Source organism: Lampetra planeri, chromosome 1 (genome assembly GCF_965212315.1).
Source record: "Lampetra planeri chromosome 1, kcLamPlan1.2.h2, whole genome shotgun sequence".
Classification (NCBI taxonomy): domain Eukaryota; kingdom Metazoa; phylum Chordata; class Hyperoartia; order Petromyzontiformes; family Petromyzontidae; genus Lampetra; species Lampetra planeri.
The window spans coordinates 31,380,266-31,396,995 of NC_136107.1; the positions used below are offsets into that span (position 1 = coordinate 31,380,266).

Consider the following 16,730-nt stretch of genomic DNA (forward strand, 5'->3'; position numbering starts at 1 on the left):
ACAGTTGGCTACATATGGTGCGAAAGAAGTTCAACATAGACATACAAATTGGCCACTGAACCAGCGTTTTTCGAGCATTTCTATAAGCAAATAATACCTTGGCCCGGTTACAAATTCCGTAAGTCTCCTCAGCAGGGAGTGGCCTGTTAAATGCTGCAGGATTTCCTGGTTGTTTTAGGCAAGAGCGAACTAACTGTGTCAGTGAATTGTAACTATGTTAATAAAAAACAAATGCATTAACAAAATTGGGTCGGTTAAATTACCAAAATAAAATGTGTCATAGAGCCTGGAAGGCTGAATAAACTTACCTCTATTGTGGTGCACAGCTAACGCATATAAGACTGGCTGTGCACCCTTTCCACCCAATAACAGTAAATAAAAAAAAAACTCTGTTATAAATTTTAATGAATAAAAACATTTCAGTGGCAAATAGGGAAAAATGACATTTTTTTCAGCATTAAAGCACCTCTACAATGGCAGGTGAAGATGGTTATAATTGACTGGGATAGGTCGTGTGTGTTTTATTCTATTGCCGTGTGCTATGTAAGTCTTGAAGGAAAGCAGTTAACCTCAGCAAATATTAGCAGTAGCACCGCAAAAATTCTAAACATTTCCCTCAAGTCAATATACTTTAATACATTTACTCCAGAGATGTGTTATTGTCATTGGGAATGAATATACTGGTTCCTGCGGAATCCAGCAATTAAATTTGTAAAGTAACATATTTCAAAAAATTGTATGGTGCTTTTATTGTAGGATACAATTAAATAACGAGCAAAAGTTGTTTCTGATAGATTTAACTTGTTTATACAGCTCCAGACACATTTTATGAGTGAAATTCTGCAGTCTAATCTACATTGTGAGCTGCACGGTGCCTTATTAAATGCAGTGTAATACAATGATAACTGAACCGGCTCGTCATGCGAGTTGAATTCGTTAAGTTGTAGGTAACGTGTGGGATAGAACAATACTGCCAACAGCCACAAGACAAGCAGGACATATTGGTGTATTTATATATATTTTAAAAATGTGCCTCTTAACATGTGTAAATGTGTTTTTGCTTCCAATGACATCTAAATTTGCATTCACAGTAATTGGGAGCCAGTAGCTTTAATTGAAAATAGACGCCACGATTTAGTTTTTCCCCCTCCCCTCCCCCCAAAAAAATCTCCACAGTACATGAAATAATGACCGATCACAGTTACAGTATTCGGTTTGGTTTTAAAATATATTTAGTTTTTACGTGATCTCTTTTCGCAGAACCTGTGAATGGAAGTGCAGGGGAAGGTAGTAAAGACAACGAGGAGGCCTCTGGGATTGGGCAGGCGGCATCTGGGGATCAAGACGGAGCCAAGGAAGGCACGGAGAGCACAGGGGAGTCCTCCAGGGGCGACGAGACCAGCAAAACCACAGAGGACGAAAAGGCCGCCAATCCACCACCTGCCGCTGATGGTGCAAAATTTGTTCAAATTTCTTAAATTACCAGTTATAGCCTCATTGGGTATCAGGGCTCAGGTTCAGGAGGTTCCTGCTTGGGATGTTTTGGTCAGATTATTATCAAATATTTTTTATAACTCGTTTGGTTCAATCAAGTGAAAGCGTCTCTGTGCTTCAATGCCACCAATGGTAGAATGTCCACACTCCTTTTGCAGTTCCTCCGAGTCAGCCACTCTTGGCTTTCCAAAAATGATGTGCTGACAATTACTAGATCATCTGGCGATTGAATGCGACATTTGTTTCACATTCATGAAAACATTTGTTTATGGATAATTGATATCAAAAGAAAGATGTATTCATCATTCTTGATTTGAAGCTTTGGTGACCGCAGGAATCCATACTCTTGGGTTCTTTCGGTAAAGTCACGTAGGTAAAAAATAATAATAGATCACGGCGTTTCGATCGCCACACACCAGCAACCGTCTTCAGGTGGGAGTGGTCTATTATTATTTTCTACCTACGTGACTTTACCTAAAGAACCAAAGAGTATGTATTAATCATCTTTATAACTTGTTATTAGCTATTCTGTTTAACAGCCACAAATTCAGTCATGTGATTATTTTACACGCCTTCGTGGACTGAATGCATTCGCAGTACTTTTTCTAATGCAGGCTGCAATTAGGCAGAGTGTTATTTACACTGCACTAATATATGTACATTGCAGGATCTGGAGACTCCAAGTCAGGCTCTTCTGCAAGCCGTGCATGCAGTCCCATTGCCAGCGGCAACACAGATCTGGATGCCCAGCAGCCTTCCCAGAATGCAGCGGCATCAACGACTTCCGACCTTGCTGGGCTGGACTTTCCTGACAATGTGTCGCAAAAATCTGACACCTCCAGCCAAAATGGTGGGCATTTGCAATTTGCTCAAACAACAAACAAAACATTGAATTGCTCTCAAACGTGGCACTGCCACATATGGAGAAACATAAATTCAGCTCTCTCAAACCTGCTTACTGTTGTTTCACTGTTGACATGTTGATAATAATCTTTGATTAAAAATAGGGAGAAAAATTTCAATGCTTGGAGAGAGGCGTGTTTTCTCCATAGACAGGTTGCCGGCGGCTTAATGGCCTGGTGTTTTTGTGTGTGTTTTTTGTTTTGTTTTGGTTGCCTGCTGTATTCATTCCAGAGTCGGTATGCAGCAGCAATAAATCTGGCAAGACCTCAGCTGATGGGGAGTCATCAAACGGTGGCAACGGTAAACACGATATTCGAATTGCCGTTTGAACAGATGCCTACTTTTTCGAAACAGTGCAGGAAAGGTTTGCATGTTTAATTAACACATGATGTGCATTGTCTATTTGCCTTGGCTTTTAACGAGAAATGCTGCATGTCCCACTCTCTCATGGAACTGCTTTTTGCCTGCCTTCGTGTTCATTAGGAGGGATGTGTGCTGACATCTTCCATTCCCACAAAGGGGGAGGGGGTCAGTTGGAGTCATCTGTTCATTCACGCTGTGTCTGCCTTCGCTTTTAACAGAATTTCCTTGCATGTTCCATTCATACCGCGTGGCTGTACTGTGTGTCTTTGTTGCGTTTTAGCAGGACGTCTTGGCACATTTAATCCATTCGGACATTTGGATGTGCTGTGTATGTGCCTCATCCATTCGCAGAACCTGTTGGCATGTTTCATTTACTTTGTCAGGGTGTGCTTTGTACCTGCATTATTTTTTCGCAGGACATGCTGAATTATTCCACTCCCTTTAAGGGGTGATTTTCCTATTGTTGAGAATTAACCACTTGACACTGCCATCGACTGTGCCCCATTTCCCTTTAATTTCCATGCATTGCAGTGGATGCACTTATCTTCATACATTTTGTGTTTTTTATTTAGTTGTGTGCATGGTTATACATCCATGAGCTTCTTGAAGGAATGCTGCATACCCTGTTGTTCGCCATATTTTATCGTACACGAGTCGGATAATACAAAATATATCTGGGATTTGCAAATGACCAAATACATTAAATGTACAAATATGTTATCCTAAACATTTATTAAACATGATCAGTTGAAACTAAACCAGTAGACATGTAATGATGCATCAATTAATCAATTAAAATCGATTATGCATGTGAGAATTTATCACATTTTATGAATATTATATGTAAATCATAGGTCAATGTTACATTTAGACAATTGTACAAAACTATACAAGAAAGGAAAACGGATTAAACATTTATTTATGAAATCGTTAAAATGAGGCAATAATGTTTTCTTGAACTCTTAAATGTAGACAATTAACTTAAATCACGGGAGACTGAATCTTTCAACGCATTTAAAATGGTGCAATTTTCTTAAACCTCGTAAAGCACTCGCATTAATCACTGTCCTCTTGTAACTGGGCCGGGATTGAAATACAATCCCTAATTTCTCTAGCGTCGTCATAACAACCAAGCATCGACAGGCTTTGTTACGCTTTTTTTAGGACAACGGCGCTGCCCAACGGGACAGTTGCGGCCCCTTGACGTGCCGCGCTGTGTGTTGTGTCGTATCGTGCGGCGATGGCAGGCTCGGAGACGGGCAAGGGGCCCACGCCCACTGCCACGCGCATGGTGACCCGATTGCGCAACCCCGAGAGCAAGCTGAACCAGCTGAAGAGTGCGCAAGCGGCCGCCGCCGTGCATGAAGCCAACAAGAGTTTCAAGGAGGGAAAGGAGGTGAGTGAGGCCTTCGGCGGCTATGACAACGATTCAACGCAAAACACTGTTGGATGTGTTTTTTTTGCCGAGGTATATCTACTCGTCATATAACAATGCGTTGAGTAAAATATTATTTGGCTGATGATACACTTATCAAATTGTGTACGCGTAAGAATTGCTTATTATTTCTGCAAACTATATACATATTGCGTGCTAATTTTACATTTAGGCTTTTGTTGCCAGTTTGTGCACATGAGAAATGAATAACAACAATAGTAAATAGCTTTAAATTAAAACAATAGTAAAATTAATAGTTGATTCTTCATCAAAATCATGACACTGCATGAAAAAAATGTATTGACTTGCTGGTGGGGGAGAGGTGGATCATTACATGTGCACAGGAGTCTCAGCCCGGGTAAGCCTTGAACTCGGACTTCACAACATCTTCAGAACAGCACGTACAATTCAGGCATTCCAAACCCATTCTATACATTCCTTTTAACCTCTTCCCCATCCTTCCTGGAATTTTCCCTTCCACTCCACCAATCCTGTTCGTTTCTCCAAGCAGTCTCCCAACCGACCCCTTATTTTTATTTGAGTTTTTCCGGGCTCTTTTAAATTACCCTGATGACGAATGTGATTTGAATGGTTTTCCACCTTCCAATGAGATCGTGCACCCTACGTCCTCTCCCTGTGTGATAGCTCACTAATAAGAGTTGAGCGCACTATTTGAACTCGCAAGCTGTTAGACACGGTGAGTATAGATTTGTTTCTTAAGAGGATGTGACTTTCCACGTCCCTTATACATATTTCTGTTTGAAGCTTCACTAATTGGAGAAAAATAATGAAAACTCGCATCCAGGTGGCTTCCAGACGCACGACCGTATTTGTATTCCCCCCAGTGCCGTGTGGTATGTCGGGGTACCTTCATCTATATTAACAGCATAGGAGCCCTATAATGCTGCTTTATCTTGACGTTCTGTTCTGAGTTGAAGTACGTAGTTTAATTTTTACAGAGTTCATACCTCTATTCACATTGTATTGGTGCCTGGTGCCAAGAATAAGACTTATTGCATTGCTCTGGAATTATATTGTTTTGATCCCATAATGCAGAAGAGCCATTTGTAATTTGAGTAAAAATTTTTATTCGTGGTATTTTCAGCTACTTCTGTACTGACGCCACTTGGAAATCTGCTTTTCACACTGGCCTCGCCTACCGGTCAACTTGGCCAAAAATGACAAGCCACGGGCATTGGCGATGATCCCACTGCAGCTGCTGTATGCGACTGCTTTCTGAATGGGTCGTTGTTACTAGCACTTACCCCTGTTGTGGGCTCCAGCCTAAAGTGTGGATAGATTGCTCTTTGTTTGCTGCCATTTATCAAGTGAAGGCCATTTTACCATGCCAAAAAGCTGAAGGATTCAGCACTGAAACACTTACCTACCTTCTTGGTTCTTTCGTTAAAGTCACGTAGAATGGAAATAATAAAATGAAGCATAATAAAATAATTCTCACGACGTTTCGGCCACACCGCAAGCAGCCGTCCGACGCGTCTGACGCTGTCTCCCCGACAGACCTGATCTTCACCTGAGGACGGCTGCTTGCGTTGTGGCCGAAACGTCGTGAGAATCATTTTATAATGTTTTATTTTATTATTTCCATTCTACGTGACTTTACCGAAAAAACCAAGAAGACTTACCTACCTGTCCTTGTTTATTCTCGCTGCCTCTCTTAACCTGAATTATCTCAATTTGCTGTACTGGTGATGCCTATACACCGTATGTATTGTTTAGTTTTCGGTCAGCTCATTTCATATACGCTTAGATGATCTGCGGATGACTAAAGGATGTTCAATATAGTCATTTTTGGGAAAAGATTAAGCTCTACTCACCTTTGACAAGCTTTTATTTTACTGAATAAAGGCTTCAAGGCTTGTGCTGCTGTGGGTATGTGCCATCTGATCAACACGAGTACCCCTCTATTCCGAGTCAGCTCCTCAGTTGGGCTAGGAAGACATTCTAGTTCAAGATGCCATTATAAACAATGTCATAGTTGCTACCACACATCACTTATTCCAGGCCCTGCCACAAGTATACAGTCATCTCCTTGATCGGCTAGGTCTGCTCACACATTATTCCACTGGTTATGGTTCTCTCCATGTTAGGTGGTGACCTCCTTTGAGCTCCCCAGAAATTAAATATACTGTGAGATTGGCAAAGTATGTGATAAAAAAAATCCCTTTTTTACACTGAAGAAAGTCTTTTTAACACTTTTGTTACGAAGGATTCTACATGGGATGGTTGGCCAATTTCATTTACGATAAAGGAAGCTGGAGTACCCACTCATACGAGGGTAACACTCAGAGCTCTGCGCAAATAGATTCTAAAATCCATTGCATTACTGCCATCTCATGGCCACCTCGCAGTCGAAAAACGTGCAATGCCTCGTCTTCTCAGGCATTCTCCCATCCGAGTACTAACCAGACCCAGCCCTCTTTAGCTTCAGAGTTCCGACAAGAACGGAGTAATAAAGGGCCGTGCGGAAACATGCATCCCCTTGCTCTTCAGGTGCTGGTGATCAACTCGTCAGGCGAGGTGTCCCGGCTGAGCGTGCGCCGCGAGCTGGTTATGAGGGGCACGTTGCCGAGCCAGCTTTTCAAGCTGGGTCAGGAGGGCAAGTACCGCGTTTACCAGAACCAGTACACGAGCAACCCGCTTGCCCTCAACAAGCACCAGCACCGCGAGGAAAACGACAAGCGGCGCCACCTCGCGCACAAGTTCAGTCTCGCCGGTGCCAGCTCGGGAGCGGGACTCATTGCTACCACAGGTGAGCCCTTGGGACTGGCCCATTAAATGGACGAATGAACTAATAAAACAAATTGACTAATGAATGATTAGTCGGTTAGACAATGTGGAGGACTCATCCTACCAAAGGGACCATTTGTCCAGATATTTTACTATTGGCGCCCTGTTTGTTATTTTCCCTAACGTTAGAAATCCCTCTTCCTCCCATGGTTTCTTTTCTCAAGGATGAATAACCTTGCTCAACTCAAACAACGTGTTAAATCTTGTCTGCTGTATTACCGCTAGTGCTCAGTGTTGCTGGGTGTGTTGTTTAATATGCCTTTGTGCCTTGCTCATCAACTGATATAAAGTGGTCTAGTTGTAGTGGAATACAACTTGTATTTATAAAGCACACACGAGCAGGACAAATCAAGTGGAACGGGACTAATGAAAGGATTGGAATATGCGCTTGATGAGAGCGGATCTGTGATGGAGACAATGGTGCTCTATTGCATTTAATCAAGTCCTTGAGCCTTACATTGATCAGGAGGATGGTGTCAGTATTGTTCATTCAAACCAAATAATAATGCATACTTGTAGTTTTTCATTTTACAATCAGTAATTTAATTAGAGCTTATTAGTTCAATTTAAAATATTTTTCTTAGAAATTTATAATTCACAACAGAGGGAAAAACCATCGAAATGGCATTTGTGTTGGCCGTTGCATTATAATGTTTTTATTTTCATTTTACGATCAATGATTAATTAGAGCCTCTTGGTTCAATTTTAAATATTTTTGTTTTACCATTCGGAACAGAGGGCAAAACAGCCGAGGTGGCGTTTGCATTGGCCATATACACACACACACACACGTTAAACTTCAGTAGTTTTCAATCAAACACGTCCATCAATTATAACATTCACGCATGCCCTAAATATTTTTAATTCGTGGTGGTATTTGTGCACAGATTGATAACTCGAATTAGAACGTCACACCTGTCATACACGATGGTGCATTACTCCAGTCGGTAACCTGGGGGTTGAACCCAGGTTTGTCAGCACTATCAAGTATTATCTTGAAGTGAGGTCTCAATCCCCATTGAGTCACCAAACCACCCACTTGGTATGCATTCAATCTTTAAAAAATGCTTACATATTTGTCAGTTTTGCTTTTAATTGGAATCGTGCTTTTTTGGCATTGCATCAAGAGACTCAGAAATTATCCTGCAGAACTCTTAACAGTGAGCAATGCAACATAGTCTTCTTGTATCAGAGAGCTGCCCCAGGAAGTTAGTATTGATGAACTATGTCTGAAGCCATTTAAATATACCTCTTATCCACACCACAGGCGTACCTTTTATATGCCCTGCAAATAGTCCTTCACATTGTCATGAAAGTATAATTTTTATCCTTAAATATGGAATACGCTTCATTGCCAAACCAAATCTAATATAATAGGGCTTTTTATGCAGGCAATGGTGAGTGATCTGAGACCATCTGACTACACTCGAGAGGCCAATTTAATCACGGTCGGCTGCCTAGATTTGATACCAGGATCTCTACAGTGCTAAATAGATTCTCTGATAACAATATTATCTCCGAGAGCCACCCGGTGTCATCGTGCGTTTTATGTTTTGAGCATTAGAGTTCAAAGCGTGTCGCTCACTTCCCTTTGCCGTGTGCAGGAAGCAACTCTTCAACCTCCTTGCCGGGAGAATTCAAGTGGGGCGGCGCGGTACACGGGCTGCGCACGCTCAACGTGTCCACACTGCGCCTCACCATTATACAGCTCGAGAACAACGTTCCCGCGCCATTCCTGCACCCAAACTGGGCCGCACACAGGTGCGTCTCTGCGACAGTCTGTGTGTGGGTGTGCGTGCGTGCGAGCGTGTGTGCTTTGGCGGGAACGGGGGTGCGGTTGCTGGTACAATACGCTATGAGCCTGGCGACTCGAGTTTGATTCTCAGCCACGGCCTTCCTACTCCACCGTAATGGAGCGTCTTGTGCAATGTGTAAACAGCACTGGGGACACAAAGATGTCCAGGCGTGGTGCAGATGTCGCACTTTCCCCGGTGTTTTACATTGTTACCTGCCATTCTGAATGTCGTTTGCGGTGGTCGTTAATTTCCTCTACGTTTGAGTGCCATGTATTTGCATATTTGTTGAACTTCTTTCATACAGTATGTAGCCAACTGTGCTAATCTGGGGTGCTTCAAGTACTTTCTTCTTGAGTCATTTTATTTTCATTGTCATGAAGAAAATTACATCCTTATCATCCTTATCTTTTTATTCAGCATTGTTGGTAATTTATTACTTGTAGTATGCAGCAATGGAAATATTTAGTTTAAATTGCCAGGCCTTAACAAGCCTGAGATTGCTTATAAACAAGCTAATTCTAACACATTACACACTCATTCAAGGTACACTTCCAGAAAATATTTGTTTTAAATGTAGTTGTGATTGCATGCTTGTAAGTCTTGATTATTTTAATGTCAATATAATAAGCCCATAGCCTATTGTAGCAAATTAGCAATCGTCACCACTATACAGACGATAGCACACCCCATGTGCACCAGTGTATTTGTGTGCGCGCACGTGTGCATAATGTTGACCACCCATCCCCTCTTGTACCGTTCCGGCCTTCATAGGTGCTCGCTTACAGCTCTTGCCCCAACTGTTTATTAAGGCTAAATGGGGGATCTTTGTATTTTTGTGTGCACGTGCGTACAGAAACAACTGGATCAAGGCGGTGCAGATGTGCAACAAACCGCGTGAGTTTGCCCTGGCGCTTGCCATCTTGGAGTGTGCCATCAAGCCTGTGGTCATGCTGCCCGTGTGGAAGGAGTCACTGGGACACACGAGGTACGCCGCCCTTGCTCGCACCTGCATCCTCTTACCTGTGAAGGCTGCGTTTGTCCACTGATGACTGCTTGCGTTCACAGCTTCGTTCCTCGTCACCCATCAGAAAGGAAGATCATTGCAAATCCCTACATTTGGTATTCGTTCGTTTATTCCAGCAAAATGACTTTCACGAAAATGTCATGTTTCACAGGCGTGTATCACCTGCAGTAGTTTCACAATATGGGGCCGTTGTGCAGTGTGGCTTTACACAATTAGATAATTATGGAAGTAATTTGTGTATGTTGACGCTTACGTCTACTCACGGCCTACTCTTTTTCGAATAACGTCACGGGATCTTTATCCTTAATAGGTACTCACTTAAGCACTTGTTTGAGCAACATGTCCTTTATATTTGTATGAGATGGAAAATGAGATAATTTCTGATTTTTATGTTCATCATTCCCTTGTGCAGGCTGCGCCGGATGACAGCAGTCGAGAAGGAGGAAAAAGAGAAGTCTCGGAAGAGAGAGAGGCGGCAAGAGGAGGAGGAAGTGATGCAGCAGGCGACATGGGTCAAGTATACAATCCCTATCAAGCATCAGGTAAATCCAACATTTCCTTCCCTGCAACCCATTCTAGCCAAGTGCATATATTCTAACCTGAAACGAGTAATAAGATATTCATATATTTTTTTCTATCTACGTGACTTTACCGAAATACCCAAATAGTAAGTAATAAGATAATCACGATTATGTAATGCTTTCCAACACTCGTTTGTTCTTGGAAGAATTTAATTAGCAGTGTGGAAGCCAATGGGTAGCTATCAGGGCAAAACTTATTTTCATATTTATAAATAGTCTCTTGTGCTTTTGTTTGCATCTCAAGTTTTTGGTAATGCTTTAATCAATGTGGTCAGGTTTCTTTAGTATAATTCCCATATAGCAGCACAGCTATATAATGAAGTGAAAATGTATATTGGATCATGTTGGCAAGAGTTTATTGTACCCCCCACCCATTCCAGACAGACAGAGTTTAAAGCATTAACACTTTCAACCGTAGTTGGAAAGTGTTAAAAGTGAAAGGTGTTGTGAGGTTTGGCTTTGAGTTGGTTTCGTGAATTGTTTTGATCACAGGAACTGGGCACATCAATATAATTTAGTGTCGCATGTTCTCTATCTGGGTGGGCATATTTAACAGGATGTTCGCACTTCCAATTATTTTTTTGTACACCAGTGATGTTGGTTTTGCTAACGCATAACACTGCATACTGATAGTAGTGTTATTCATAGATATTGTACAGCTATTGAGGAGGTCGACGAACAATCCAAACTTTCTTTGCTCATCTCTGACCGATTATCACGGTTGGCTACATATGGTGCAAAATAAGTTCAAGTTTATACAGTAATTATTTACGATCATTCAATATCGATAATAAAATCCTGATAATAATATTTATAGCCCACAAAATATTTATTGAACACTAAGTTTCATGACATTCAGGAGGCTACTACTGTCGGGGTCATTGGAAATTTAGATTTGAGTTTTTTGTTAGGAAAGTAAACCGAGTACCCAGAGAAAACCCTTGCGTACAGGAAGATAACACTCAAAGGTCTGCATAGTGGGTTCACCACTTCTCTGCAATACTCCCATCTAATGTACACCTAGCACAAACCTATGTTATCCACCAACCCTTGCCTTCAAAGTACTGGACCTCAGGTGTAGGCCACCACACCCAGCCAAAAAGATTAGGAAATGTTTCAGTTTCATTTATTTGGTATAGCCCTTTGAGCCATTCGGCTCTTGAATCGGGTGCAACAGCAAAACACAAAAAACAAAAACATGAAAGAAAAACATGAACAAGAAAACATGTTAAAGTGACTATGTCACTAAGTGCAAACAGAAAATCCAGGAAAAGACTGCAAAATATTCCACAAAAAGTACCGTACACCGACGCTGTGTGCAAAAATCCCAGTGGGATGCAAGTCAAACAACAACAACCACAAGACAACTTAGATTAAGGCCATCAGTCTAACTCTGTACTACAACAAACAAATGTGGCAAAACCAAAAAACTTTTCGAAATCTCCTAAATAAAGTTACAAATTATTTTGGCGTCAGGGATTGATTTTATGGAGCTCTACTCTCTATGAAGGGGGAGACAGTCGCTTTATGTTTGGAAGTGGCCACCTCTAAAACATTGTGTCATTTGCCGCTCTCACAGGTGTGGAAGCAGAAGGGTGAGGAGTACCGCGTGACTGGCTATGGTGGCTGGATGTGGGTGAGCCGCACTCACGTGGCACGGTTCAACCCGCGTCTGCCTGGCACCACCAACCCCAACTACCGCCAGCAAGCGGAGAGTGAGTAACGCAGGACACGTCGCGAGGCCATGAAAACATCATCGCAAAGCAAGTTCATGGGTGACGCCGTGATGTTTCTCATTTCGTTTGTATCATTTTTCCGCACCATCAGAGTGAATGTGACATGAGCATATTATTTGTTTATTATTCACAATTCATTGTTACATTCTTGTTGTGCATGAACATCACTTTAGATCAATAACTAGATGTCACATGAGGTGCTTTGAGAAAAAAATTACACCATGCCCCCCTCACCAGGTGCGGTCGCCTCCGCGGAAACACCCATGCGCACAGAGGTTGCGGCTGGGACAAACGTTGGCACAGGGCACAGCGCCGTGGCTCCCGGGAAGGGAGGCCGGGTCACGCGATCCACCAAGGACAGGGTACAGACGCCGACCAACGGGGCTCCCAAGGTTGAGGCGGTGGAGGCCGGGGAGGAGGCAGCGAAGACCGGCACAAAAGATTCAAAGCCTCCCCTGACGGAGGAAAAACCAGACGCCAGTGCACGGCTACAGCCCAATGACAAAGGTGTTTCATTATTTTCATAATTATAATGTATAGAGACCTTAGAGTTGTTTGTACTTCACCACGCTGCTCAGAGCCCATGACTGATTCAGATGTCACTCGCTGTTGAAGTTGAGTGTGGCCAGAAATGTTTCTGGTTGCTTTGTTCGTCGCGTACTTCACAAATCACAACACAACAATGCCACCCTTTGTTTTGTTATCATTACAAAATACTCACGAATGAACCATGCAGTTAATTGGCACTGCTTGGAGCATGCAACTCAAACTTGGAAGCTGGTAATTGCAGGTTCTGGTTGGGTGATGACTCTGCTCATCCATCAGGGCTTCAATAAATGAATGCTATTTTGGAGGAAATCCTCAGTATTCATCTGGTGGAGCTCCTGACCCCAAAATGGGAATGTGGAATTTACACCATTGACTCCTATGCTCTTTTGGTCGGGGAGAGCCACTTTGACTTTCGACTGGAACATCATGGAGTTGACCAAACGTCACTTTACTTGATTCAGGAAGTTTTAATAAATGTTGTATTCTAACAGAGCTAACGTATTTGTACTTTCAACCATCGTTGGAAAGCGTTGAAAAGGACCTATTGAAACAGTTTTTTTAAAAATATATTATTGAATAACCTGGCCTCACATGAAAAACAAAAATTATGATTAAAAATGTTTTTGTAAACAATCTTGAGTCCAAGAAACAACATTAATTATAGTGACCGATGCTGTGCATATGGCGGCACTCCTGTGTTGGCAGATGATGCAGATGCGAAGGGATCAGAGACATCACCTGTCAAGGAAGAACCAATGGATGTAGATGTCTGCCTTCCAACTGATGAGCCAGAGCAGCAGCAGCAGCAGCAGGTGCCCAAACAGGAGGCAGGGGAAGGTACTCACAGCAACAGCAGTGGAGACGGTAAGGGCACCCAAATGGATGAACAAACGCACACCGGCGCAGATGGGAAAAATGAAGAGACGGACAGAAAAACGGAAGAGAAAGTGGACAACGAAGCAGACGGAAAAGAGGGCAAAGCTGAAGCGACCGGTGCCAAAGCAGGGATTGAGTCTGGCACTGTGAAATCGGAGTCGGTCGTGCCCACGGAGAGTGACTCGAAACCCAAAGTGGAGCTGCGGGAGGGCAGCGGGGAGAAGTTTCTTGGTTCCGAGCGAAGCTCTTCAGAGAGCCGGGTTGCGGCACTGTCTGAGGGCCGCAAGGAGGGAGCCAGCGAGGGGGAAGGAGACGATGCGCCGCTTCCCCCCGTGGACCTGGTGAACGTGAGCGCAGGGTTCCTGGCGCGCACGTGGTACCGGCGGAAAGTTAAGCCGTCGCGGCTCGACGGGCTGCTGGAGCGGCGGCAGAAGCAGTTTGTGTTGGAGGAGCGGCAGCGACTGCAGATAAAGACCACCGGGCAGCGGTCCACGCAGTCGACAGCAGTGACAACAACACCTTGTGTCGGGGGCACCGCAGCCATTGTTGCTACCGCTGCGGCCACCACCACAGCTGCATTAACCACCACGAGTCCGGCCACCACCGTTACCACCGCAGCCGTCGCGTCTCTTCCGACATCCATCATGACTTCAGCGGCTGCTACTACGGCTTCCTCTGCTGCCACTACAGCTACAACTGCTGCTACCACAACTCCAGCAACCACCACCACCACAGTGTCAGCTGGCAGCGATGTTGCTGTGGCATCTTCAGAATCAACACCAAATACAGTAACACAGCAACAATCCAGCAGCGATGAAAACAAAGATCCAGCCTTGCCAGCACCATCGCAGGCTGCCCCAAATTCCGCTGCTGCAAATGTCAACGTGAACGATCACAGGACTGATCTTAAGTTGGATGACACAGTGGTCAAAGACAGTGCGATGCAGGTGGCACAGACCGAGGGGCCAACCCCGGTCTCTACAAGTGATGAGCCACCTTTGTCGGGAGAGGGAGCTCTCCCGAAAAGTTCAAACGCTATGGAGAAGGACACAGGGGAGAAGGCTTGTGTGGAACAGAAGGAGGATCCGGGCTCTCTGGTTGACAGGACTGAGTGCAGCAATCCACCTCCGAAACAAGCAGATGCCCCCGGAGCCGACCACAAAGAGATCGCACTTCCGGGTGACGCCTGCTCCGCTGGAGACTTGAGCTCAGAGAGGGCAGCACCGCCAGCCGAAAATGAGAAGTGCATGGAGGCAGTGAATGCCGTGCCATCCTCGCTTGCAGTGAAGGACAAGAAGAGTGAGGTGATGAACGGCACCAAAGCACCAGCAGATGCCATCACGACCACCGGCGATGGTGTAGGCACTGGGAAACCTGCAGGGGGTGGTGCTCTGGTTACGAAAGCTGGCAAGGAGAATGGGCAGCAGCTGGTGGTGAATGGGGACGTGGCAGGGGAAGACAGCGACGATGGGGAGGAAGGGCCTTTGGCGAAGCGGGCGGCAAAGCACTTGCCTGTGACGTTGGGAAAAACGCAGCCCGAGATGCCCATCGCCCCTCCTGCCACCGACAAATCGGCGCCTCTTAACCACGTGAGTGCATGTAACAGCAATAACGGTAGTAAGGATGTGGTGTCGTCCAATTCTGATGATGGAAAGATGGAGGTCGACTTGATGGATGGGAGCATCCGGGAGGTCGGGAAGGCCGATGGTAATGCCACGGCTGCGCTGGCAGTCACCACCATGACGACCGTTACCACCACGACCACCGTCATGATGGAGTCCCGCACGACCACCACCACCACCACCACCATGGTGGATGGCGCAGTCGCGCCCGCCGGCAACGGAGCGTCCCCTCCACCGGTGACCACCTCCACAGCCACAAGTGCCGTTGTGTCCACGCTGAAAACGCTGAGTAGCGCCACCGAGGCGAAAATAACCACCGGTGCTGCGCTTACGGTGGCGACGACCACGACTACTTCGTCGTCCGTTATGACGACGAGCGTGCTGAGCACGGCGTTGGTGGCGGCGTCACCCGAGCACTCGACGCGCGACCGCGTGAAGCTGCAGCGGTTCGCGAGGCCGCGCAAGGCGCGTTCCACCACGGCGCTGCCGTCCTACCGCAAGTTCGTGACGCGCAGCGGGCGCAAGAGCGTCTTCGTGCTGCCCAGCGAGGAGCTGCGCAAGCTGGCGCGCCGCGCCGCCGTGCGCGAGGTGCTGGGCTTTAGCTACATGGCAAAGCCCGCCTGGGACGTTTGGCCGTACCCTGCGCCCCGGCCCACGTTCGCCATCGCCTGGAGGTGAGCGCGCCTTGTCGCCATGCGACTCTCACAGCTTGCCCTCTGAGAAATGGTTAAAGTTCATGATCTATTGTGGTCAAATGAAGTATATTAATAGGTATGTAATTCTATTTAAGATATTGCGAAAATTTGTTTCTTATGCACAAGATACATGCATCGAATTGCGCGTGTAAGATTTGTTAATTTTCCCCAGCGCCATGATTCAAATTGGCAAATGATTTTTTTTACCCGCCAATTACTCAATTGGGATTTTACATAGCAATCATCACCCCCTACTTTTGAAAAACTTGGGCAGGACCCTCCTGCAAAAGAGTTAAGGCCTTCCTAGGTAAAGAATTGCAATAAATAAAATAATTAGATTGTTTTTAAAAAGTCCAGTATTATACAATAACTCGGAGCACTGAACCATTGTAATGTATGCCATGTATATTTTGTATGTAAATTGTTTCTCTGAAAGGATATTGGTGAACCTGTGATTTGCAGATGTTATTTTTTTTATGTTTACGATTGATTTCTTTTTAGTTTCTGTGCTGAGATAGTCTTTCTACCCCAGGTCTCACTGCCCGGCCTCTTGTCTCATTATAAAGTTAATCTCTGTATGTAAACTATGTACCGACTGCTCTAGTAACTGGTAGTGGGCTTCATACGCTTTCTATTGGCTTTAACATAACACTCTCCAGGAGACAATTTTCTAGCTTCGCCGATGACGGGTTTCTTATGTTGTTATGATTATGACACGACACTTAAAATAATTTGAGAACATTCTGCCGACCTACTTCTGTGGATGAAACCATTTCATCTTTGTCCGGTAATATTTGTCGACACAAATTCCAACAATTTGGTTTTCAGAAATTTCTGTTCACAAGCAT

General features: G+C 44.6%; 1 protein-coding gene across 9 annotated transcripts in view; it reads left to right on the top strand.

Annotated features, from left to right (window-relative positions):
• BPTF (bromodomain PHD finger transcription factor) overlaps positions 1–16,730 on the top strand; it is a 60,099-nt gene that overhangs the window by 16,547 nt on the left and 26,822 nt on the right. For 7 of the 9 annotated variants that reach the window (XM_078598662.1, XM_078598679.1, XM_078598705.1 and 4 more), the window contains 11 exons: positions 1,261–1,452; positions 2,162–2,344; positions 2,629–2,697; positions 4,008–4,156; positions 6,707–6,965; positions 8,608–8,764; positions 9,653–9,784; positions 10,236–10,365; positions 11,984–12,119; positions 12,378–12,647; positions 13,395–15,861. In XM_078598662.1, the coding sequence (XP_078454788.1) occupies positions 1,261–1,452; positions 2,162–2,344; positions 2,629–2,697; positions 4,008–4,156; positions 6,707–6,965; positions 8,608–8,764; positions 9,653–9,784; positions 10,236–10,365; positions 11,984–12,119; positions 12,378–12,647; positions 13,395–15,861 (4,144 nt within the window). The remainder of the gene's footprint in view (positions 1–1,260; positions 1,453–2,161; positions 2,345–2,628; positions 2,698–4,007; positions 4,157–6,706; positions 6,966–8,607; positions 8,765–9,652; positions 9,785–10,235; positions 10,366–11,983; positions 12,120–12,377; positions 12,648–13,394; positions 15,862–16,730) is intronic. The other 2 variants (XM_078598695.1, XM_078598723.1) reach the window with 2 other exon arrangements.